The 25,939-nt window shown below is 43.5% G+C and overlaps 1 protein-coding gene across 2 annotated transcripts; it reads left to right on the forward strand.

Annotated features, from left to right (window-relative positions):
* The first annotated feature begins 9,326 nt into the window (after window positions 1-9,326).
* PLA2G12B (phospholipase A2 group XIIB) lies at window positions 9,327-25,836 on the forward strand. 2 transcript variants are annotated; one of them, XM_081158100.1, is made up of 4 exons: window positions 9,327-9,692; window positions 18,379-18,467; window positions 21,490-21,655; window positions 24,215-25,836. In XM_081158100.1, the coding sequence occupies exons 1-4, from the start codon at window positions 9,482-9,484 to the stop codon at window positions 24,334-24,336; spliced, it is 588 nt and encodes a 195-aa protein (XP_081014226.1). In that variant the 5' UTR covers window positions 9,327-9,481; the 3' UTR covers window positions 24,337-25,836. The 2 variants fall into 2 exon arrangements, with proteins under 2 accessions (XP_081014226.1, XP_081014225.1); XM_081158099.1 differs by having other exon boundaries at window positions 9,343-9,692; window positions 24,218-24,841.
* The last annotated feature ends 103 nt before the right edge of the window (window positions 25,837-25,939 follow it).

A 25,939-nucleotide genomic window follows, 5' to 3' on the forward strand; every position in this document is an offset into this window, starting at 1 on the left:
CCACAGATGTGCAAGTCCCTTATATAAAATGGCATAGTATTTGCATATAACCTACACATATCTCCCTGCATACTTTAAATCATCTCTAGATTACTTAGAATACTTAATACAGTGTTAAAAGCTGTTATACTATATTGTTTAGGGAGTAATCACAAGGAAAAAAGTCTGTATATGTTCAGTACAGACACAACCATCACAGTCTAACTACATAGTACACGTCAACCACAACATAACATTGTCTTTTGAATATTTTCAATCTGCGGTTGGTTGAATCCGCAGATGCAGATATAGAGGGCCAACTGTATATAAAATGGGATCTTATTTAGCCATAAAAAAAAAAAAAAAAAAGGAAATCTTGCCACTTGTAACAACACTGATGGACCTTGAGGACATCATGGTAAGTGAAATAAGCTAGACAGAGAAAGAAATACTGTATGATCTCACTTATACATGGAATCTAAAAACAAAATAACAATAAAACAAACCTCTAGATACAGAGAACAGATTACTAGTTGCCAGATGTGAGGGATAGGGGTGGGGGTGAAATGGGTGAAAGTGGTCAAAAGGTACAAATTTCCAGTTATAAAATAAGTAAGTCCTGGGGAGGTAATGTACAACATAGTGACTAGAGTTAATAAAGCTATACTGTATACCTGAAAGTTGCTAAGACAGGAAATCTTAAAAGTTCTCATAAGGAAAATTGTAACTGTGTGTGGTGATAGATCCCCACAGCATACTGTGGTCATCATTCTGCAATATACACAACTATCGAATCACTACGTTGTGCACCTGGAACTCATATAATGTTACATGTCAATTATATCTCAAAAAGAATTATCAGGTCCAAATCAAATGTCAGTAGTGCTAAGGTTTAGAAACTCTGATCTGAGCCATTTGGTCAAGAACAGATGATAGTGACTGGGATGAAGGGCTTGCTTGAAAAAAGTATATATTAAACGTTTTTATTGATTTCAGAGAGAAGAAAGGAGAGGGGGAGATAGAAACATCAATGATGAGAGAGAATGCCTCCGGCACAACCCCTACTGGGGATCGAGCCCACAACTCAGGCATGTGCCCTGACCGGGAATCGAACCATGACCTCTTGGTTCATAAGTCAACACTCAACCACTGAGCCAAGCCAGCCAGGCAACCAATTTTATTTCTGTAAAATTAGTAGTAATGGGCCCACTTGCATTTATGATTTAGTAGTTTGAATTCTATCTTTTCCTTAGTCATTTCAGCTAAAGATTTTTTCTAGTGGAATTTGTTCTTGAAATGCAAGATTGTTATAATAAATAAAATGTGATACATCACATTAATAGAATGGAGGAAAAACTTATGTGATAATTCCAATTGAAAAGGCATTTGACAAACTTCAACACCCTTTCAAGGTAAAAACAAACAAAAAACCAACTCAACAAACTGGGACTAAAAGGAAACTGTCTGAACATGATAGTACATCTATGAAAAACCCACAATTAACATCAAACTCAATAAGGAAAATCTGAAAGCTTATTTCCTAAGATCAAGACAATGTCCATTATATAGGTCATTATATAATGACGACGGGGTCAATTTATCAAGAGTAGATACAGACAACAATACAATAATAGGAAAGGATTTCAATATCCTACTTTCAACAATAAAGTAGATCATCCAGGCAGAAAAATCAATAAGAAAAACATTGGATTTGAACTATATTTTAGAACAAATGAACCTAACAGACATATTCAGAAAACTCCATTCAACAGCAGCAGAACATACATTTTTCTCAAGCACACACTGGATCGTTCTTCAAGATAGTTTATATGACAGGTCACAAAGTGAGTCTTAGCCAATTTAAGAAGATTGAAGTCATACCAAGTATTTTTTATAACTACAGTGGTATGAAACTGGAACTCATTAACGAGAGGAAAACTGGAAAAGGCAGGGATATGGAGAAATTAAACATCACACTCCTGAACAACCAATGTATCAAAGAAGAAATCAAAAGAGCAATAAAATATCTTGAAACAAATGAAAATAGAAACAAGTACAAAAACTTATGGGATGCAGCAAAAGTTCTAAGAGAAAAGTTTATGTCAAGCAACAGCTACATAAAGAAAAAAAAGCAACGTCTCAAACAACCTACTTAAACCTCAAGGAACTAGGAAAAGTAGAACTAAGCCCAACATTAGAAGGAAACAAAGATCAGTGCAGAAATAAATGAAATTGACAGAAAACAACAGAAATACAATAAAACGGAGTTGATTTTTGAAGGAAAAGAAAAAGAAATTTTTAACTAGACTAAGATTAGAAGAAATAAAATCATAAAAGAAAGAGGAGACATTACAATAGATAGTATAGAAATACAGAGGACCATAAGATATTACCATGAACAATTATACACCAGCAAATTGGATAACCTAGAAAAAAATGGATAAGTTCCCAAAAACATACTATCAAGACTGAATCATGAATAGAAAATCTGAACAAATCAATAATGAGTAAGGAGATTGAGTAGTAATAAAAAATCTCCCAACAAAGAAAAGCCTAGGAATAGATGGTTTCCCAGGTAAAATTTTTTATTTTTATTGATTTTTTAGAGAGAGAGGAAGGAAGGGAGGGGGAAAGGGAAGGAGGAGGGGGAGAAAGAGAGTGAGAGAAACATGGATTCGTTGCTCCACCAACCCATGCATTCATTGATTGATCCCTGTATGTGCCACAACCTGGGATTGAACCCACAACCCTAGCTTTTCGGGACAACGTTCCAATGAACTGAGCCACCCACCAGGGCTCCCAGGTAAATTTTAGCAAACATTTAGCAAAGATTGCCAATCTTTCTCAAACTCTTCCAAAAAATTGAAGAGGAGGAAACACTCTAAACTGATTTTATAAGGACAGCGTTACCCTGATACCAAAACCAAAGAAGGACACTACAAGAAAAGAACAGTACTGGCCAATATCCCTGATTAACACAGATACAAAAATTCTCAAAAGAATATTATCAAACTAAATCCAACAATACATTAAAAGAATCATATGCCATGATCAAGTGGGATTTATTCCAGGGATGCAAGGATGGTTCATATATGCGAATCAATGTGATACACATTAATAAAAGATAAAAATCATATGATCATCACAAAGACACAGAAAAAGCAATTGACAAAACACATATATTATAAAAACTCTCAACAAATTGGATATAAAAGGAATGTACATCAACATAATAAAGGCCATATATGAAAAGTCCATAGCTAACAATATATTCAGTGGTGAAAAGCTGAAAAGTTTCCTCAAAGTGTAACATCAGGAACAAGACAAATATTCCCACTCTCACTACTCCTATCCAACACTGTTTTGGAAGTCCTAGCCAGATCAATCAGGTGAGAAAAAGATATAAAGACATCCAAATCAGAAAGAAAGCAGTAAAATTGTCTCCGTTGGCAGATGATATGATCTTATATATAGAAAATCCTAAAGAAAATCCTTATATAGAGAAAATCCTAACACAAAAGCAGTGTTAGAAATAATTAACAAATTCAGTAAATTTCAGAATACAAAAACTAACATACAGAAATAAGTTGCATTTCTATTCACTAACAACAAACTATCTGAAAAAGAAGAAAACAATCTCATTCACAATAGCATCAGATACAATGAAATACTTAGGAATGAATTTAATCAAGGAGGTGAAAGGTCTGTACACTGAAAACCACAAGACTTTGATTAAAAAAACTGAAGATGACAAACAAATTGAAAGATATCCCATATTCATGGATGAGAAGAATTAATATTGTTAAAATGTCCATCATACCCCAACAGATCTAGATTCAATGCAATCCCTATCAAAATTCCAATGGCATTTTTCACAGAAATGGAACAAACAATCCTAAAATATGTAATCACAACAGACCCTGAATAGCTAAAGCAGTCCTGAGAAAGAATACTAAAGCTGGAGGCGTAGCACTTCTTGATTTCAAACTATATTACCAAGTTATAGTACTCAAAACATTATGGTTCTGGAAAAAACCATAGATCAGTGTATCAGAATAGAGAGCCCAGAAATAAACCTATACATATATGGTTAATAAATTTATGACAAAGGAGACAAGCATATACAAGGGGGAAAGGACAGTCTCTTCAATAAATGATGCTGAGAAAACTGGACAGCCACCTGAAAAAGAATGAAACAGGACCACTATCTTATACTGTACACAAAAATAAACTCAAAATGGATTAAAGACTTGAACATAAGATCTGAAAACCATAAATCCTGTAGAGAAAAACACAGGCAGTAAGTTCTTTGACATTGGTCTTGGCAATATTTTTTTTGGATTTGACACCAAAAGCAAAGACCACAAAAGCAAAAAGTAAACTACAGCAAACTAAAAATCTTCTATACGGCAAAGGAAACCATCTAAAAACTGAAAAGGCAACCTATGGGATGGGAAAAAATATTTGCAAGTTATATATCTGATAAAGGATTAATACCCAAAATATATAAGGAACTCATATTCAAAATAATACTCAAAATATATAAGGAACTCAATAGCAAAATAAATTCAATTTTTTAAATGGGCAGAGGATCTGAGTAGATATTTTTCCAAAGACATACAGAGAGCCAACAGGTACATGAAAAGATGCTTGACATAACTAATCACCAGGGAAATACAAATGAAAACCACAGTAAGATACCACTTCGCACCTGTTGAAACGGCTATTATCAAAAAGACAAGAAATAACAAGTGTTAGTGAGGGTGTGGAGAAAAGGGAACATGTGTGAACTTTTGGTGAAAATGTAAATTGGTTCAGCCACTATGTAAAATAGGATGGAGACTCCTCAAAAATTAAAAATAGCCCGGCCGGGCGTGGCTCAGCGGTTGAGCGTCGACCTAGGATCCAGGCGATCAGGGTTCAATTCCCAGTCAGGGCACATGCCCGGTTGCAGGCTTGATCAATGACTCTCTCATCATTGATGTTTCTATCTCTCTCTCTCCCTCTCCTTTCCTCTCTCTGAAATCAATAAAGATATATTTAAGAAAAAAAAAAATTAAAAATGGAACTTCCATATGATCCAGCAATTCCACTTCTGGGTATCTATTTCCAAAGGAAATGTCATCAGGATCTTGAAGAGATGTCTGCTCTCCCATGTTCACTGCAGCACTATTCACAATCGCCAACACGTGAAAACAACCTAAGTGCCCATCTACAGATGAACAAAGAAAATGTGAGATGTGCACACAACTCCCCCAGACACACACCACACACATACACAATGGAATATTATTTAACTATGACAAAGAAAGAAATCCTGCCATTTGTGACAACATGGATGGACCTTGAAGGCATTATGTTAAGTGAAATAAGTCCGACAGAGCAAAACAAATACCGTATAATGTCGCTTATATGTGGAATCTAAACAAGCTGAACTCATAGAAACCAAGAGTAGAAAAGTGATTGCTGCAGGCTGGGAAAATCGAGGCGGCATCAGTCAAAGGGTACAAACTTTCAGTTTTAAGATGAGTAAGTTCTGAGGATGTACAGCATGGTGAGTATGGTTAATAATATTGTAGTAAATACCTGAAAGTTTCTAAGAAAACTGATGTAAAATGTTCTCACCACACACACACACAAAGGTAACTATGTGAGGTGACGGAAGTGTTACCCAACCCTACTCCCTACTGTGGTAATCATTCCACAATACATGGTGTATCAAATCAACACAATGCATCTTAAACACAATGTTATGCCGATGGTACTTCAATAAAGCTGGGGGGGAACCTGGGCCAAGAGTGAGAGAACAGACATTTCTCCAAGGATGACAAATGACCAGTGAGCACATGAAAGGATGCTCAGCATCACGAATCACCAGACAATGCAAATCAGAACCACAATGAAAGACTACCGCATATCCAGCAGGATGTTATTTGTTGTAAAAGGCAAGTAGCAAGTGTTGGTGAGGAAGCGGACAAGTTGGGGGGGACGCAAGTGCAAGGCTGGGGGGACGCGGATGGTGCCGCCTCGGCGGAAGAGGCATGGCGCCTCCTCCGAGAGAGAAAGCGTTGCCACATGGCCTAGCAAGTCCAGCTCTAGGCGTATACCCAAAAGAAATGAAAGCGGACACACAAATGGATATTAGGGCACCAACACTCACAGCAGCGTTATTCACAAAAATTAAGTATATTTTAATATGTCCCGATTGATTTCAGAGAGGACAGGAGAGAGAAACATCAATGGTGAGAGTCATTGATCGGCTGCCTCCTGCCCGCCCCCGACTGGGGATCGAGCCCGCAACCCGGGCGTGTGCCCTGACCTGGAATCGAACCCCGATCGCCTGGATCCTAGGTCGACACTCAACCGCTGAGCCACGCCGGCCGGGCCACAGAAGTATTGATACACGCTGCCACACGGATGAGCTTGACAACATTATGCCAAGTGAAAGCAGCCAAACACAAGTCTTGTGTGATCGCCTAGCACCGGGCGAGGCAAATTCATAAGGACTGGAAGTAGAGTCGTTGCCTGAGGCTGAGAAGAGGGACGTGGGGAACTATTGCTCAATGTTATAGAGTTTCCACCTGGGAAGGTGAAAAATTTCTGGAGATGGGTCGTGATGACCGTTGAACACTGAATGTACTAATGCCACTGCACTGCGCATTTAAAAATGGTTAAAATGCTGTTATGTTATGTATATTTAACACAATAAAAAATGTAAAGTATCATGAATTGGGAAAATACTACTAATAGCTCCAGTCTACAGCTGCATGGGCAGGAAAGTCCTCCTCAAAGTTAACAACGTTCAACTACTGCTTGACCTTCTGGTCAAGGTGGCAGTGGGGTCACATGGCACTCGGAACCTGCCACGGCCACATCACATTACAGCTAAGTTACAGACCCACCATCGTTCAGAACTGCCCGATATCCTGCTGAACCGAGTCCTATGACTAGAGACCCAAAGCAGCAGCGGCGGTGAGGCCGGGAGGCCGCGGAGATGGGAAGGGGCTGGTCCCACACCCACGTGGCGACAAGAATCCGGAGGGATATCTTGGCTGTGGAGGCCCCCCTGAGGAGCGAGGGGTCCCAGCCCCACACCAGAACCCCGAGCCCAGGGTTCCAGTGCTGGGAAGAGAAGTCCCCGCAACTTCTGGGTGTAAAAGTCAGCGGATGGTGGCCGAGGGTGACAGGCTGCTGGAGTCCCCGCAGCTCCTCTTAAAGGGCCCGCACACGGACGGACTTGGACTCACTCCCTCTGAGCCCCAGCTCAAGAGGCACCAGGTACATACAGGGAGGAACTGAATTGTCTGACTTCAGGACAAGTGCTGGCAGAGGCCACTGTTCCTTTGCTGAGCCCCCCACCCACCCAGAGCTGGAAGGCAGGTGCCAAATCTGAGTTCTGTCAGCCTGGTTCCCACTGTTTGCCCTGCCCTGGTGGGTCCTCGAGACACCACCCCACCTGACTTGTGGAACCACCCCAGTCATTTCCAGTGACTTTTTCATACAAACAGCTCTCTTGGCTCATGCTTTGGACTTGCCTAAAATCTCTCAAACAAGCAGCATTTGGTCTCTATGTGCCCCATGCCTCTTGCTAAGTGGCCGTAGGCCTGGCACAAACAGCAGCCGACCAGGTTGCATGCAGGAGGCAACCGATCGATGTATCTCACATCAATGATTCTCTCACTTCCTTTTTCTCTCTCCCCCTTCCTCCCTAAAATCATTTTTTTAAAAAAGCAGTGTCTGGCCCGGCCAGGCGTGGCTCAGCGGTTGAGCGTCGACCTAGGATCCAGGAGATCGGGGTTTGATCCCCGGTCAAGGCACATGCCCTGGTTGTGGACTCGATCAATGACTCTCTCATCATTGATGTTTCTGTCTCTCTCTCTCCCTCTCCTTTCCTCTCTCTGAAATCAATAAAGATATATTTTAAAAAAAACAGTGTCTGGCCTCTGTATACCTTTTGCTAAGTGGCCCCAGGCCTGGCACTAGTATAAATTTTGATGATCTGATCAATGAATTTGCAAGAAAGCAAGTCAGAAAATCTTATGATCAATTATCACATATTAATAAAGTATTACATGTTGTATCACATGAAGTTATGACACCAAAATACTTCTGCAATTTATAACTTTATAGTGTTACTCAGCTATCACTATTACCTCATTACATTATATTTCAGTTCCTTTTTAAAAAAAACACGTTTCATTGATTTTCAGAGAGAGAAAAAGGGAGAGTTAGAGAGAGAGAAACATTGATGAGAGACAGTCATCGATCGGCTGCCTCCTGCCCGCCCCTACTTGGGATTGAGGCCACAACCCGGGCATGTGCCCTGACCAGGAATCCAACTGGTGACCTCTCAGTGCATAGGACGGTGCTCAACCAACTGAGCCACACTAGCCAGGGATGTATTTCAGTTCCTTTAAAGGCATTTTTTCCTGCTTTTTGAAAAGGAGTTCTGCATTTTCATCTTGACAGGGACACACGAATTAAGTAGCTGGCCCTGATTCCAGCTTTACCACTGAAAGCCTGGCCATTTTTTATCAAGTCATTTAACCTTTGTAGCTCAGTTTTCTCACTTCTCACATGGAATGACATTTATCTTGCTTTGTAGAATGAATGTGAAAAATACATATATACAGTGTGTGTATATATATATGTATCTGTGTGTGTGTATGTATGCACACCCACACCATGGTTTGAAAAGTATAGGTGCTTTAAAATATTGGTGGCACTGTTGTCCACATGAAATATTTTTTAACCACTACCCTTCCTTGAAGTCTTTAGACAAATACACTTCTTACCTAAAATGAAGACATTTAATTCATTATTTTCTATGGAGCTTTCTGGACTTTGGAGAGAGAAGATACATTTGGTCAAAAAGTGCATCATTAGTGATTTCGGGGTAGAATTCATTTCTTCCTATGACTAAAAGCATAGCATAAATTAAAAGTGATGCCAAAACACTAGACTTCAGCCAACACTCTTAAAGCCTCAAATTTCAAATAGTGTTTCTGATAGACCCTCTGACTTTTAAGCATCTCAACACAAGAAAAACACTAGGAGAGCCGAGTTCCCCCAGAACCATTCCCTGGGCAGTCTGTGGGTGCCGCACATGCTAAGTATGAATAAAAACATTGGTGTAAAGAAAGGCGACATGCTCGGGCGCCGGGCCGCCTGCAGCCAGGGGCCCTGCGGGAGAGGCAGGTCTGAGCCGGGGGAGTGAGGCCCATCGCACTCAGCGCCCGCCGGGGCCGCGGAGTCCCCTTTGCAGGGCTCCCTGCTGCTGGCCATCCCGCCCACTGCCTAACCTTTGCCCTTCCTAATTGCCCTGATCTCATCCCAGCCTCCACAGCTATGTTTAAAGTCCACCTCCGGGGAACACAGATTGACTGTTCCCGATAATCCCTGTCCCGGGCCGCCTGACATCCGGCCTGCGGGCTGTGGACCTGGACCTCCCGGCCGGTGGCTGGGGTTTGAGGAGAGACGTCAGGACCCACCTGGCTGCAGGATGAGGCTGGCCACCGGCTCCCTGATTCTGTGGCTCAGCCTGGGGGGTGGCCTGGCACAGAGCAACAGCAGCCCTGACGAAGACGAGTCCTATTCAAACTGGGGCCTGCGGCACCTCCGGGGCAGCTTCGAGTCGGTCAACAGCTACTTCGATTCCTTCCTGGAGCTGCTGGGAGGGAAGGACGGAGTCTGTCAGTACAGGTGCCGATACGGTGAGTGCGCTGTTTCTCTGCCTCTAGAAACCCGTACTGGTGGCCTGGGGGCAGTGGCGCAGGGTCACAACCTGACATGAACTTTTCGCTCTCATCCGCCTCTTAGGTCGGATTGCCAGATTCAGCAAATGAAAACATAAGGCACCAGAGAAATCTGAATCTCAAATAAACAACAAATAGTGTGTTAGTAGATTTAAAATATTGGGGACACACTTATACTGACACTCTCTTGGTGGTCCACCTGAAATAACCGATTTCACTGAGCTTCCCGTATTTTATCAGGCAAACGGGGCCAAGCAGCTTTCTCAGGCTTGATCCCTGGGCCCCTTTTTATGACTGTTGCCAGGCGGTACTTCAGGAAAGGGCAGGGGGCAAGGAGAACACGCGTGAGAGGTGTCTGACAGTTCCTAGGAGGAAAGCCGAAGCTGAGCATGCGGAGAAGACTTGGCCAGGGGGTGAAGCGGCTTCCTAAGTCACTCTGCTGAGCTCGGAAATGGATTTTCCCCCTGGTGCTGCTCACACCTTCCTTCCAGCTTTGTCCGTCCCCGTGGGTGTCCCTTTGCTGACTCTCCTGGGTCAGCAAAGGCGGGACTTCAGGGGTTAGGAAAAGCTTACTGCCAGGTGTCTCTGCCCATCTGGGGTCAGGCCCTGAGGCGGGGAGGGGGGAGGGTTAATTGCAAATGCAAATGTTTTCAAAAGCATACAGTCTCATACAGCATTGGTTTTATGATTTATCAAATGTTTCATCATGGGGTTAGAGATGAAAATGGAGCCAGTTTAGCCTAGTAGGAAAACACTTGAGAAATGTTTCCCCCAAACACTCAACAGATAGAACTCAGCTTTGAGACTCGAAAAAGCTCCATACTTGTAGGCTCACCCACTCGGGCCCCTCACTCCCTGCTTACCTCGAGCAGGGGGAACCGCTTCCTGATGACCAGGCTGACTAGGAGACAACGGGTAACCATTGCTCCAGAATCAAAAGTTTTGCAACATAGAATTTTAACCACATACGGATATGGTGAGAAAGGAAGTTGCGTTTTCTCTGTGAAGATGCCACAGGGTAAATAAAAAGCCTGGTCTGTGCTTGTGTAAAGTGGTGGTGGTGGTGGGGGGGGCAAAAGCAGAGGCGCCTTGCCACGGGACTGTCATCTAGTTTGCAGCAATGGGGCACAAAAGGGATGAACTCACTTCAGATACCAACACAGGTTCTCTTTTCCTTCCTTAGAGGCAACACAAGATTTAGGTCCGTGGTTTGGCAAATACATAAGAGCAGGAATTTTTTAGGAAAACAAGAATCAAACCCTCTCCTTCCTTCTCCAGCAAAACAGCATTAAAAGATTTCAGGCCCTGGTTGGTTTTGCTCAGGGGTTAGACTGAAAGGTCTCGGGTTCAATTCCGGTCAAGGGCAGGAACCTCGGGGGCAGGATCGATCCCCCACCCCAGGCGGGGCGCGGGCGGGAGGCAATCAATCAACGTGTCTCTCTCTCTTTCTCTCCCCGTTCCCTCCCCCCCCCCCCCCCCCCGAAAAGCAATGGAAAAAATATCCTTGGGTGAAGATTTAAAAGAAAAAAATTTCAGCAAGGTTTGGTTGCAAGCTCCACCTGGGCAGGGTCTGTGTCAGCAGCTCTCGGGGGGGATGGGAAGAGTCAACAGAGAGGTTGCAGGAAGGCAAATAACTGCACTCAGGCTGCCAAACAGAGCTGGGCACGGAGGGGCCTGAAAAACCCATCGGGAACGGGGTCAAGCTTGTTACCTTTGGAACCCAGCGGAGACTGGATGTTGTGCCCAACCGTTCAAAATATCTTCTCAGGCTGACTGTGAATCGAGCATTCTTTCGAACAGATAACACCTAAGAATGAACTGGGCGTGTGCACCTTTAGTTTGCTTTCTGATAGGCGTCTTGCGCAAAGCTTCTTTTCCCTCTTTGAAGCAGTGGTTCTCGAACTCACCTGGGCTTTAAATCCTTCCAACAGATTGGTGCCCCTCCTCCCTGTTTCTGATTTGTTGGCTTGGAGTAGGCCAGAAAAATTGCATTTCTAAGGGTTCCCAGGTGATCCCCATGTTGCTGGTCAAGGGACCACGCTTTGAGAAAATGCTGCCTTAAAGGCTGCAATCTTTTGCCAGAAGGAACAATTTAGTGACAATTAATCTACAAGAAAAAAATTTCTATTTTATAGGTCCTTACCACTACCAGGCATACCTCAGAGATATTGCGGGTTCCTTTACTGCAGAACACCGCAATAAAGCGAATTTTGCAATAAAGTGAGCTGTAATCTTTTTGCTGGTGGAGGATCTTGCGCTCAATTTTTAAAAAACACACAACATCTGTGAAGCACAATGAAGCCAAGCGCAATGAAACGAGGTGTGCCGGCCCTTAAAACCAGGCTTCTCTACCTCCGCCCTGCAAGTAGGTAGAAGCACCTGGGGGCTTTAAAAACTTCTGCCACCCAAACCAATTAAATCAGAATCATCCTGGACTGGGCCCAGACATGAGTATTTTTCACGTTTCCCAGGTGATTGGAAAGTGCAGCCGAGGTTTGGAGCACTATTTAAGAGGTCATTCTCGGGGATCTTCAGCCTGTAGGTTGTCCAGACAGGTAAAGAAAGGTGTGTTTGTACCCTGATAGCTACAACAGTGTGTCAACATTGCTTTTCACACTTCTTATATCTACAGCAATTCATTTTCAAGTCAGCACACTAAGTCTGGTCAAAGGATCGGGCTATAAATAGTATAAGCAGATTCAGACGAATCAACGCCTCCACAGTGCACTGGTGTAAGCAGCCTGCTCTGATGGGACAAGATTCCCTCCCCACCCCGAGATGCCCACGCAGCGGGGCTGTGGTCGCCCTGGGCCTGCACAGGTGCCCTTGAACTAGGCTGAGAGAACTACCCGTAATGGAAAAGTCCTGGGTTTGCGCTGGGCGGTGGGCTGGGGGTCTCATTGCTGGTGACCTTGAGCAAGTTACCTGATTCTCAACCTTTGTTTTCTCGTGTTTGTAATGCTCACAGTACCTACTTTGTAAGGTTGTTGAAGAATTGAAGATAATACATATGAAGCCTTAGTGCTGCGTATGGCGCATGACAGATACCAAACACGTTTTAGCAGTGTTATGAGAGCGAAGGTCTGGTGAACGAGTTAACTGTGCACTCAGAGGCTTCCAGTTCTCTTTCAACATTAAAAAACAAAACAAAACACAAATCCCAGTGGCTGGACAACACCCTCTTGGCTTCCGGACGAAATCATCCCATGGTTTAAGCTTCTGTGTCTTTCTGAAGGTGGCTGGTGGAGGGTGTCTGGAGCGGGTCTTATCAACAAGGTGGAAGACCGTGCACACGCGCACACTGGTAAAAGGACCTCATGATGGATTTCTTCTTGGGTTTAGTTCTAAAGAAAAACTTTCTTTAAATATTAGTCTTCTTTTTCTCATTAGACCTTTTTTTTTTTTTTTTTTAAATTCTCACCAGAGGCTATTATTTCCATTGCTTTGCAGAGAGAGTGGGAAGGAGGGAAGGAGGGGGAGAGAGACAGGAAAGGCAGAGAAACATTGATGTGAGGGAGACACATCAATTGCCTGCCACACACGCCCCAAACGGGGCCGGAGAAGGAACCTGCAACCCAGGAACGTGCCTTTGATTGGGAATCGAACCCGAGACCCTTCGGTGCGCAGGTCAACGCTCTAACCACTGAGCATGCTGGCCAGGGCAGACCTTTTTTTATCTGTTTGAAATCTTAGAGCAAAAGTTTTTGAACCTGTGAGTTCATATATTTTTCCAGGGAAAATTTGCAAGGGATCCATAGCCCGAAAAAAGAAAACAGCTACTGGTTTGGAGGCAAAGGCTGTTCTCATGCTGGGGGCACCCACTGTCCTGGTTTGCTGGGGACTGAGGGGGAGGGTCTGGGGTTCCTGGGGTGTGGGGCTTTCAGCACTAACACAGGGACAGTCCCAGGCAAACTAGGTCAAGTTGGTCACTTTATAGAACTGAAATAGAACTTATTGCGTCAATAACATTGTCACAGTTCTGCTTTGTTCCCTGATGTGTTACTTGTCTGTTGTATCTGAGTGCCTCTGGAAGTAGCAGGGCACACATTTCAAATGCAGTCTCTGCCTCCCTGGTAGACCTGAGTGAGGCCAAGAGCTGCTCCTGCAGGAACCAGCTGGGCAGGGAGAGTGACACACCCTCCTGGGAAGACTGAACCCTTGACCTGGGTACTATAGGATCAAGTGTCAGCCTCCCACTCCTATAAACAGCCAAAACCAGAAAATAAAATCAACTTGTACATTATTAATGCCTAGACTCAGAACATCAAACTCTAAGGTCTCAACACAATTCAACACTACTCAAACTATAATCTGAGGATATGATCTATTATTTCCACCTACACTCAAACCACCACCTTCTTTCTTTGAACCTGGGCTTCAGGCTCCATTCCTAAACAGAATTTCTGCAGCTATCATACATATTAAACACAATAAAAATAACCTTCATCAATAGCAGGCCAGTTAGGAAGTGTCTACAGTTGGTATTTCATTATCTTTCCAACTGGGAGATAAGAGTTTTATATTCTGTAAGTTCTCAAGTACAGAGAAGGCAGAGGGTAACCCAGGAAACAGCTCTGAGTCTGCTGGAATAGCCCTTTATCTGCAAAATTATTAAAAAGCTAATTTTACCATCAAATTTAGACATTTATTTCTTCACTCATTTTTTCCCTGATTTCTTTAAGGCTAGTATATGTAGGATATTTGTAAAAGAATAATCCAAAGAAAAAATGAAATCACCATAATCTCACCTCCGAGATTAAATACACATATGGCACAGTGTGATTATTCTCATAAGTGTAATTTGATTACTAATATTAGTTAATACAGTTTACCCATCCCCCCACTCCCAGAGCTACACACACATGATGCAGCATGTTAGTAGAGCTGTCAATGGTAAGTTATGTTTCCCAAGACCTTTGAAAAGTAATGCAGGCATTGCAGGTGGGCTGGCAGACTCTGTCAACAAGTACAGCACCTCTCCACTACAAATAAGAAACACTGAGTAAAAATCAAACATTAAAAAAAATACACACTCAAGCCAGAATGAAATAAAGGGAAACTCTCAAGTTCCAGAAATTAAGAGAAAACACAAAGGCAAAGTGGCGAGCCGGAGCTGCTGCCGTGGCCCCTGGGGTTTTCAGTCTCGAACATCTGTAGACTCCGGGGGCGGAGGGGTGGGTTTAATGCTCAGGCAAGGAGAGGAAAAGGAACTTTTCACCTTTCCCAAGAAGTTGGAGCTGGACAGTTTGCATAAAGCTTGGAACCTGACGAGCTGCCCAGTCTGTTTAAAAATGATTAGAAGAGCTCTAGCCAATATTCCAAGGAAGAAACAAGGATGCTTTCCATTCACCTAGGGCTAGGGCTTGAAGCACAAGTAACACTTAGCAAAACCCACTACTCCAAGCACATTCTGTGCACAGACGAGGAATCTCAGGAATTCCACGAAGTGTTTGAGGAACTGCTCTACAGTATGTGATCCAGGGCACGGGACAACTTTAGAAAAACAAGCCCTTCTGAAGATGAGCTCGTACTGAAAAATTACACAGCATGTGAAAAAATAATCCACCGTGAAGGGGAGTCAGTGGACATTAAAAAATGAAAGAGTTAGGCCCTGGCCAGTATAGCTCAGGTGGTTGGAACATTGTCCCAAACACCAAAAGGCTGTGGGTTCAATACCTGGTCAGAGCACATACGGGAGGCAACTGATCGAAGTTTCTGTCTCACATGGATGTTTCTCTCTCTCCCTTCCTCTCTTGCTAAAAAATAAAATAAAATAAAAAATCAACAAAAACATATCCTTGGGTGAAGATTAAAAAAAAACTACCATGAGATCCCACTTTACACCCACAAGGGTGGTGACTATAATAAAAAAGATTTGGAGAGATTGGAACCCTCATACATTGCTGGTGGAAATGTAAAATTGTGCCACCACTTTGGAAAAGCCTGGCAGTTCCTCAAAATGTTAAATAGAGTTACCACATGACACTGTAACGTTAGCCCTATGGAGAAATGAAAACATATTGTCTACACAAAACTAGTTTACAAATATGTAAACAAATATTCATAGAGTAGAAATAACCCAAATGTCCATCATATTTTCTGACAATAAAAAAAACTACAACATGGGTGAACCTTGAACACATTATGCTAAGTGAAAATCCAGACACAGAATGCCACATAGCGCGTGGTTTCATTTATGTGAAGGGGCCAAATAGGCACATTTAAAGAGACAGTCTGTTGGCGGTTGTCTAGGGCTAGGCCAGGGGAAGGTGGGGAATGACTGCTAATGGGCGTGGGGCTTCTTTGAGGATGGTAAAAATGTTCTAAAATTAGGCTGTGGTGATGGCCACGCAGTTCTGAGACTATGCTCCAGCCCACTGAATTATACATGCATAATATGTAAATTCTATCTCAAAGCTGTCACAGGAAAACATGAAAAAAGAGATCCAAATCATAATGACAACCGTGACGATTATGTATTGTTGAGTAACAAGTGACCCCAAAACTTAGCAGCTGAAAAGAACAAGCATTTATTATATCTCACAGTTTCTCCTGGCCAGGAGCCTGAGAGGCTCTGCTGGATAGTTCTGGCCCTGAGCTGCTCATAAGGTCTGGTCATGCTGCCAGCTGATGCTGAGTCGCTGAAGCTGCCCTGAACCAGAGGCTCTCCTTCCAAAGTCATGTGGCTTTTTTTTTTTGCCACAGGGACCTTCCCATGGGGTTTTGTTTGCAACATGGTTTCTCCCAGAGTGGGTGATAAGAGAGACTGGGAGAGAGCGTGCATGCAAGCCCGAGACAGAAGTTGTAATCTTTTATAGCCTAATCTTGGAAGCAACACACCTCCACTTCTGCCCTCGCCTCTGGGTCACACAGACAGCCCTGGGACAGTGCACAAAGGTGTGAATCCAGGCGATGGGGAGCACTGGGAGGCATCTTGAACCACTGTCCTGTACACACCTTGTACCACGGCAGCAAATACCCAAACCGCCGGTGGCAGAGCTGTTTACTGTCCCCTGATGCCCCTCTCCCAGGCTGAGGCCGGGCTCGTGGAGGCCTCCACTGACCGGACACTGCATTTCCATGGCCACCTCTGTCCCTGGGTGCTGCCGTCCCACCAAGGCCTGGCCGAGGGAGAGAGAGGGAGCGGGGTGTGGCGATTTCTGGAGCGTGTTTATTGGGGGGGGGCTGGGATCCCTCTACTCCCTCCCTCCTCGGGCTGCCTGCAGTCGGCGTGGTGGCTGAGGCGCCACCTCGGACCCTGAGGGCCAGGGCCTCGGTCCAGGGCCGGTGGAGCAGACAGCTAGAAGCAGCTTGCATTCCAGAAAAGTACGGCTTTACTCGATCAGCCTTAGGGGCCTCACTCTGGGTTTTTACGAGACACCCTGTACTGTGTAAGCACCCGGGCAGCCCGGTATGTAGGAGGGATCCCAGACAGATGGGGCAATTCTGACACTACGGAAGGACATGAAGAGCGGCTAAGGAAACGGCGCCCACCTTTGGGAAGACGGGATAGTCTACGAAAGTATCTGCCTCCGGTTCATCTATAAATTCAATGTATGTTCGAGCAAAATTCTGACGATCTCTTACAGAAGGTCCTAACTCCCATCAAGAAAGGCCCAAGAATAATGGAGCCGGCTTGGCGGAGTGATGGGAAGGAAGGGCTTTAAAGCGTGACCTTGGCATTTAAACATGAAAACAGGAGGCGGGTGTAAGGGGGCTAACTGTCCTTGTAACATTTAATCAAGCAAAAAATATTCATAGGACATTCGGGAACATTAACCTTTATTATGCTTGTGTAGTGGGTTCGCGGGTGTTTGTTTCTCTGACTTTTCTTCAGTTTTGAAATTTCACAATAAAAATAATAATTAAACCTCTGGTTGGAGAAGACTAAAGAAAAGAAAGAAAATAGAAATGCCTTTGCCTCGCTCGGAGCTCATTTCCTGGGTCTTACCCTGTGTCTTGCACGCCCAAAGGGAGGCAGAGGAGTGTGGAGAAGGAGCCTGGGCTTTGGAGACAAACCAGAGACCTGGGTTTACGTCCTACGCGCCTGCCTACCGAATGACTTAGGCAAGTCGTGCAGCCTCTCAGCCCATTTCCTTATCGGGGTACAGATAAAAACACTCGCTGGCGATGACTGTCCTGAGGTCACCTCAGGCCAAGGTTATCTTTGTGAGGACCACCCCTGATACAACTGACAAAGTTTCCTTGTTTGTATCTGCAAGATCATAAAATAACTCAAAGGCCTTCTAGGAGAAACCACGAAATTAAAAGCTTTTCAGATAGTTTCTGCTTAGTTCTGTGATAGAAATGCCTAAATAGGGGTGTTTGCCTTGTCCTTCGGGCAATAACGGCCTGCCTACGTTTACGGAATTTTGCAAAATTCCATTCAAGTTCCTCTGGAAAAAGTTTTGCCGCACTGTTGTAATTCTGATTCCTGAAGGGTATGGCCAGGTAGTGGCTTCCTTTCCCTGTGCCAGGAGCGTGGCTGTGCCGTGGGCGCAGGAGTAAGACGCCCTGAGTTCTGCCGTGGACCTTACCTTCAAGAAACTGAATACACGTTCAGATCATTTTTATTTCACGAACCTTTCCGAATGCTCAGCTTCTAAGTATCTCTTCCTGCTTCTTCCCTTTCTTTCTCTGCTAGGAAAGGCACCAATGCCCAGACCTGACTACAAGCCTCAGGAGCCCAACGGCTGCAACTCCTACTTCCTGGGTCTCAAGATACCAGAAAGTGTAGGTATCGCCACCATCATTTTCTTAGCTGATTGGTTTGAACTAAGATAAATTCAAGAGTTATCACCGAAGGCAGGGAGCCCTTACAGGATGTAGCTGAGCAATTGTGGTTAAGTATTTTATGCTGGATACTGAGGAAAGGAGGTAATTTTTAAAACAAGTATCTAGTTTCCATTTCTCAGAGGCAGCTGCCCCTCAGATAAGTGAACTTTGAAATCACCATTGTAAACATGAGTCAAACTTTAGGGGATCAAACATAACTCAATATGAAACAGACCTGAGAAGTGTGACTTAATTTGAATTAGAGAGATTTTCCATGCTGGAGCCAGCTGGGACTGACCAGTGAGAGCCGACTGCCACGGCACTGTCAGGACTTTCCATGTCGGTAGTGGCACATCAGCTATGTTTGGAGTATTTAACATCATAGAACTCTGCAAACCCCACCTCCCCCAAATAAACCACCTCCATACACACATCCAGCCACTGGCTAAGCATTTATCATCATAGTGCAGACCGTTTCTCAAACTGTTGGTCTTCCCTGAAAACAAGTTATAAATTAATTTAGTTTAAGATTTCTTTAGAAAAGAGGTTTTATGTAAGATGTAGGTAGAGGGATTTCATATCTAAATTGTGATTCTGAACTGTATCTTAATAATCAGGCTCAGCTTCACTTTTCTGATGATTCAGAAGATTTTACTTTGTAATAATTTTCTAAGAGCATAATGCTTATTCTTCTAACTAAAATCCTGCTCACCCATATGGCATTTTTATGCAAACTGGAAAAAGGTCCCCTTTCCTTGAGACACTTTTCTTCCATCTGTCAGAAATTTATCTTAATGTACTGATTTTGTTAGAAAAGGAAACTTGACTGCTACTGGCTAGACATTTTTGTTAATATATAAATCTATGATGTCTGTGGGAAAGAGGCCCCTTAGATACGACCCTCTTGTGCACTGAACAACCTGCACAGCTGAGTGCACAGCTGAAAGCCCAGCCTTGTCCACAATAATTAGCATGTACATGGACACAGAAGAAAGACAACTATCTCAAATATATATTTATGTAGAGAAAACACCCCATTTTTAGTCAATATATTTTACTTGATATCAATTTAGTAACTACAGAAGTGGTATGCACTGTATTTTGGAAGTAATGTCACTGTGTTTGCTGATACAAATATCCTTAAGAACTAGTTCAAGAATTTCCGATTCAGTTGAACTGAATGACAGCCACTACACTCATCTAATTCTCAGTTACCTCTGCTGTGATATATTTTTAGTTTTAGGGGCGAGGTACAAGCAAAATAGTTTACTTGAGGTATCAGATGATGGAGTTTACCCAGAATTGCAGAGTCCAGGCCTTTGCCTATTCTAATAATGAGGTAGATTACCTCTTAATGTTGCTTAAAAGGCCATTTTTAACTGCCCAACTCCACATTCTGCTTTAAGTGCCTTGGAATAAAAGTTTGAATGAGAGAACACCTGAGGAGACCCAAGGGGAAAGGACCTATAATAGCTGATTAATCAGTCCCCACTCATGCCCTGACACCAGATTTTCACAGATTCTATCCAAGTCCTAGTTTCTATTATCAGAACAACTGCAAAAGATCCTAAGATGCTCTATCTATATCTAGACCCACTCTGTTCCCATCTATTTTTTAATTGATTGATTTGAGAGACAGAAACATCAATTTGCTGTCCCACTTATTTGCATTCACTGGTTAATGCTTGTATGTGCCCTGACCGGGGGTCAAACCCACAACCTTGCTCTAACCAACTGGGCTACCGGCCAGGGCCTGTTCCCATCTATTTTATACACCATAACAATTACTCTTCTTTGATCACTCTTTGTATCATGTCCTTTCCTTGCTCAAGAGTGTGTATCAAATCTAACTAGTTACTTGGAAGTCAAGGTCATCCATCCATCAACTTACCGGCCTCCCTAACCCTCCTTCTTAATGAAAACTTATATGTATGTATTTCCCTAAACAAACAGACTGACTTACTCACAATATGATTTCCTCATTATTTCCTTTTTTTACCTGCTATATTCTTTTTTAAAAGTAAGTGGATTTTATCTATTATTATTATTTATTATTATTATTAATCCTCACTGGAGGATATTTTCCCATTGATTTTTAGAGAGTGGAAGGGAGGGAGCGAAAGAGGGAGAGAGGGAGAGAGAGAAACATTGATGTGAGAGAGCGGGTGCCTTCCTGGGCCCCTTGACAGGGAATCGAACCCATGACCCTTCTCCGGTCCACAGGCTGACGCTCTAACCACTGAGCCATGCCAGCCAGGGCTACCTGCCATGTTCTAAGTCTACCCTTATCTTTGTTAACCCTCTCTTCATCTTCTTTCAAACCCTCTAAAAAAATTTGTTTGTATGGCATTCTATGAACTTACCTACTCAGTTTATGCTATAAATTTACAGTTGTTTATAGGACACTTAACAAATGCATGTCCTGGTGTGCGCTAGGTATTGCTGTGTGACCAGAGTCCCCTGTGTTCAGGAACTCTGTGTCCTATACCCGACTCTGCTCCCCAAAACATATAGACATACACACACTATTAAAACGGTGCTGTATGGGATGGGTCTCTGATAAATGCTGGTGACCTCTTGATGAGCTAAGGCTTTATTTTTCATAATTCTGAGCCTTGGGATCTTTTGCTTAAACAAAATCTCACACAAGTTTTAGTTAAATTCGGAAGTCTGGAAGCTCTGCTCTCTGGACTAACGTTCCAATTTCTGTTTTCATCACTGTAGTGACCTGAGAATTTGAAAATTACTCAAATCTAAAAGAAAAAATGGGCCATTCAGAGTTATTAAACTAATAACTAAATTGTGATTGCAACTCAGCATCCTGTGACTATCAACCTGCCATATTCCCGCAAGTCATTGGTGTTTTCAGTTGGTCTGAACAGGTAGCAGGGATTTGCGAACCGGCTCGGCAAGCACATGGGCGCGCTTGCCTGAGGTCGTTGGACTACACGTGGCATTTTCTCCCTTCTCTTTTCCCCAGATGAGCTTAGGCATTCCAGCAATGACCAAGTGCTGCAACCAGCTGGATGTCTGCTATGACACTTGCGGTGCCAACAAGTATCGCTGTGATGCAAAATTCCGATGGTGCCTCCACTCTATCTGCTCTGACCTTAAGCGAAGTCTGGGCTTTGTCTCCAACGTGGCAAGTAGGTATCTTAAGGGCATCTCCCCGTGAGCAGGGAGTTTGTTCCTATTTTCACACAGAAATGTAGCCAGAGCCCTTTTACTCAACGAGGCCATTAAAGCTCACAGAACTTTATGGACACTGAAGAGTGCAAGACAGGCCGAGGGAGGATGCTGGGCACTCGTTTGCTGAAGTTCGTGCTGTCCTGCCCGGGAGCTGCTGGCGCCACTCCTGATGGACAGGGCCACACCAAAGCCTTCCCAGAGATATAAAAATTTATCCCTTAGGGCTGGAGAAAGAGTTGCCCAGTTGGCTTTAGTTACCCATTCCACTGCTAAATAATTTTCCGTATAAGGAGTTATTCTGTATGGACCACTTGGTTTGGCTAATACCTTATTACCTTATTTTTTTCTTAGTCAGGGAAAGAATTTTAAAAACCTATCTTTTTTGTGTGTAAAGGTCTACATATACTTGAGGATAATTATTTTTATAAACAGCTGCTTAGTTATCTAATTTCTAGCACTGATTGTGTAATATCTTTTTGCTAATTCACTTTAGGAAAAGTTTTTGTTTGTTTTTAAATATATCTTTATTTATTTCAGAGAGAGGAAAGAAGAGAGAGAGACAGAAAGATCAATGATGAGAGAGTCACTGATCGGCTGCCTCCTGCACATACCCTCTGCTGGGGATCGAGCCCACAACCCGGGCATGTGCCCTGAGCAGGAATAAAACCTCGATCTCCTGGATCCTAGGTCGATGCTCAACGGCTGAGCCATGCCCAGCCAGGAAGGAAAAGTTTTAATCTCTTAATTTCTGATGCCAGAACATCACACCAGGTATTAGCATTATGTATTTTTAGTTGGTGATATTTGAAAGTCAGGTTTATAAAGAGCTGACCATATGCCACAGAGACGGTCAGTAGGAAAAATCTTGGATCTTGTCCAATGATCCATGCCTAGAGTATGGTCCTAAAGTGAATCTGTGAGGGCTTGAAAGTATTGATAATTACTTAGGCCTACAAAAGGGGGTATCACTCTATCTGTACCTACAAAGGGTGAGAAAGTACCTGCCGCTAATCTAGGGTCAGGTCAAGTTACTTTCCTCAAGCAATGTCCTATTGATTCTTTCATCCAAATATCTCTTTGATAACTTGCCTGGTTACTGCAAATTAACTTAACCTCTGGCTCCCATCAGATTTATTCTCCCCATAAGGACCAGATATATTTTTATACCCACATATCTAGTCATCTTCCTCTTCCTTAGGAGTAAGTCCAAACTCCTCAATATGACACAAATATGTGTCAAGGAAGTGAGGGACCTATACACTGAAAACTATAAGACATTGATGAAAGAAACTGAAGACTCAAATAAATGGAAAGATGGTCCACGCTCATGGATTGGAAGGATTAATATTGTTAAAAATGTCCATGGTCCTGGCCGGGTAGCTCAGTTGGTTAGAGCATCATCCTGATAATGCCAACGTTGCAGTTTGATCCCCAGTCAGGACACATACAAAAAGCAACCAATGAATGCATTCAAGAGTGGAGCAACAGATCAATGTTTCTCTTTCTCTCTCTTCCTCTCTCTCTCTAAAATCAATAAATTTTTTAAAATGTCCATACTACCCAAAGGAATCTACAGGTTTAATGCAATACCTATCGAAATTCCAATAGGTGTTCTGAGATGCCTTCCATAATCATCCTTACCCCAAAGGGATAGAGACCCTTACCGTGGGTTCCCATACCGCCTTGATGTAACTTCCATTATAGTATAGCGTAGCCACCTGTTCACCTGTTGATCCTGTCATCCTCTTTGTCCAGACTGTGAGATCCTCTGTGTCCCTGAGGCCTAACAGAGTGGCTAACCAATATACCCAGCAGGCACACCTGTTTTTTCAGTGAATAAGTGGTTATTCATCCCACACTTGAATAGAGAAAGCCACAGGAAACGTAGTAGTGTTTTCTGAGTGAGCATTCTGCAAAAATGGTAAATTTTCCATGGAGTGAGCACAGTGGTACGGAAGATGCTGATTGCTAACCATGGTTTTGACCTGGAGACCCATAAAAGGAGGGTATCCCAAAGTGCATTTTTTAAAATGGATTGATTTTTAGAGAGAGAAAAACACCAATTTATTGTTCCACTTATTTATACATTCATTGGTTGATTCCTGAATGTGCCCTGACCAGGGATCGAACCCACAACCTTGGCGTGTTGGGACGCTGCTCTAACCAACTGAGCTACTAGGCCAGGGCCCAAAGTGTACTTTGCTCTACTAGATTGGATGGAGGCTTCTCTGAAAAAACTTTTTAAAAATAAAAAATATAGGTTTACTCTTTATAGTTGAAAGTATTACAGATGTCCCCTTTCCCCCCGTTGGCCTCCTCCACCCCACCCATGCCCCCTCACCAAGCCTTCCTTTTAAATGTTTGCCCTTCCTTTGAATTCTGCATTCGGATCATTGCCCCTACTTTCCTCTGGGTATCCTGTGAATCTGGGAAAGGGCTGCCTCTTTAAAGTTACTCCTACTCCTCGGGGGCTGTTCTGTATCTTAACCTTCCTGTTTCTCTGCTGCTTCTTCAAGTAGCATGCGACTCGCTGGCCGATACCGTGTTCAACACCGTCTGGACCTTGGGCTGCCGGCCCTTCATGAACAGCCAGCGCGCAGCCTGCGTGTGCGCCGGGGAGGAGAAGGAAGAGCTGTGAGGAGGCGGCGGTTCCTTTCTGGTTTCCAGCGACATCACGGCTATCAGGCTCCGACATGGTCGCGTGGCAGATGTGTCTCATCCTTTCTTCCGAGAGTTTGGATACCACAAAGCAGGGGAAAGGAAATATTCTACAGCTGAAAAGCGAGCCCCATCCTTTGAGGAGAACTGGCAAAAAGACATGGAGTGATCTGGAGGCTGCCCGTCGCCTTAACACTGGTCTCCCGGCCAAGGCACATTTGCCTGGAATTTCAGTTCTTAGCTTAAGACTAAAATAAAGACGAAATACTGGGATTCCTGGACTTGATCATTATATTCATAAGTGAAATTTTGGAGAGGCCAACCGTTCGGAAGGCAATGACTTTCCTCGGGTCCATGTGTCAGTTACCAGTAAGCACCTCACATATAATAAAGTGTACTTTTTAGAAAATGTGAAAAGAGATGAATGAATTCCATTATCACCAACATGCTTCCGTTTCACTTAGAAGAAAACAGAACCCGACCTGGTAAGTTCCATCAGTGACAACAGTTACGCCCATTGGTGCCCAAGAGGTCAGAGCCGGTGGTCTGAGGCTTACCTGATTGAAGCCAAGGGAGGTGGGGAGCAGATGGAGCTTGGTCTCCGAGGTTCCATTTTCCCCTTCGGTCAACTATTCCTGTCGATATCCCCAAGTACTAGGTGGTCTTCGTGTCATGTTAAGACGACACTGGGTAAAACTGCCACTGAAGATAACTTAGAAAAGGGTCTAAAACTGAGGGGAGTGGGAGACAAATGGCCGTTCCCCAAATAGTGTTTCTCAGCCCTGATGGCAAAGTAGAACCAGCTGAGGCAGCAGAGACCGGCTCTGGGGGCGTCTGGGCCGGGCACGCCTCCTGCTGTGCTTGGCTTCACTGCGCTTCCCAGAGGTTGCATTTTTTACAAATGGAAGGCAAGACCTTCCACCAGAGAAAAGATTATGATTCACTTTATTGCGATACTCAGCTTATGGTTGTAGTCTGGAACCAGATTGGAAATATCTCTGAGGTCTGCCTGTATTGGCAATTTATAAAATTGACTCTGAGGCCCCACGAGGAAGGAGGGCCACGAAGGTCGGGGAGTGGCAAGTGAAGGCCACGTGGACCAAATCAGGCCCCACACCTGCTGCTGTAGAGTTTTACTGGAACAACCAGGCCCACATGTGTTTACTGCTGCTCCTGGGCTCGGACAAAGGCTGCACGACCCAGAAAGCCTAAACTATTTACCATCTGGCCCTTACAGAAAATTCGGCAAACCCCTGATGGCGATCACTCTCTCCTTTCCTTTCCTCTGGTTAATTTCACGGGCTGCAGTAAGAATTGTTGATTGCAGCCATTTCTAAGGAGCAAAAGAAGAAAAACTGTTTGCTGATCTTATGTAAACCCATGAAATTAATTGGCTTATTAAGAAATTGGGTTTAACTGCAGCTAAAATTTATCTCCGTGGTTTTTGCCATTTATTTCAATAAAATTTATTAAGCACCTACAAAATATAGTATGGTATAACTTCATACCTTTTTCTATTGTGTTACCAGAGGGCACAGAACTCCAAATAACAGGGCATAAGAAACCAAATTTTAATTTTGTCT

The sequence above is a fragment of the Miniopterus schreibersii genome (assembly GCF_964146895.1).
Source record: "Miniopterus schreibersii genome assembly, chromosome: 14".
NCBI classification, from domain to species: domain Eukaryota; kingdom Metazoa; phylum Chordata; class Mammalia; order Chiroptera; family Miniopteridae; genus Miniopterus; species Miniopterus schreibersii.

Coding starts and splice junctions, on each gene's coding strand:
- PLA2G12B (XM_081158100.1), top strand. CDS start 9,482: ATGAGGCTGGCCACCGGCTCCCTGATTCTGTGGCTCAGCCTGGGGGGT. Junction 18,468..21,489: donor GTCTCAAGATACCAGAAAGT/GTAGGTATCGCC, acceptor TCTTTTCCCCAG/ATGAGCTTAGGCATTCCAGC. Junction 21,656..24,214: donor CTTTGTCTCCAACGTGGCAA/GTAGGTATCTTA, acceptor TGCTTCTTCAAG/TAGCATGCGACTCGCTGGCC.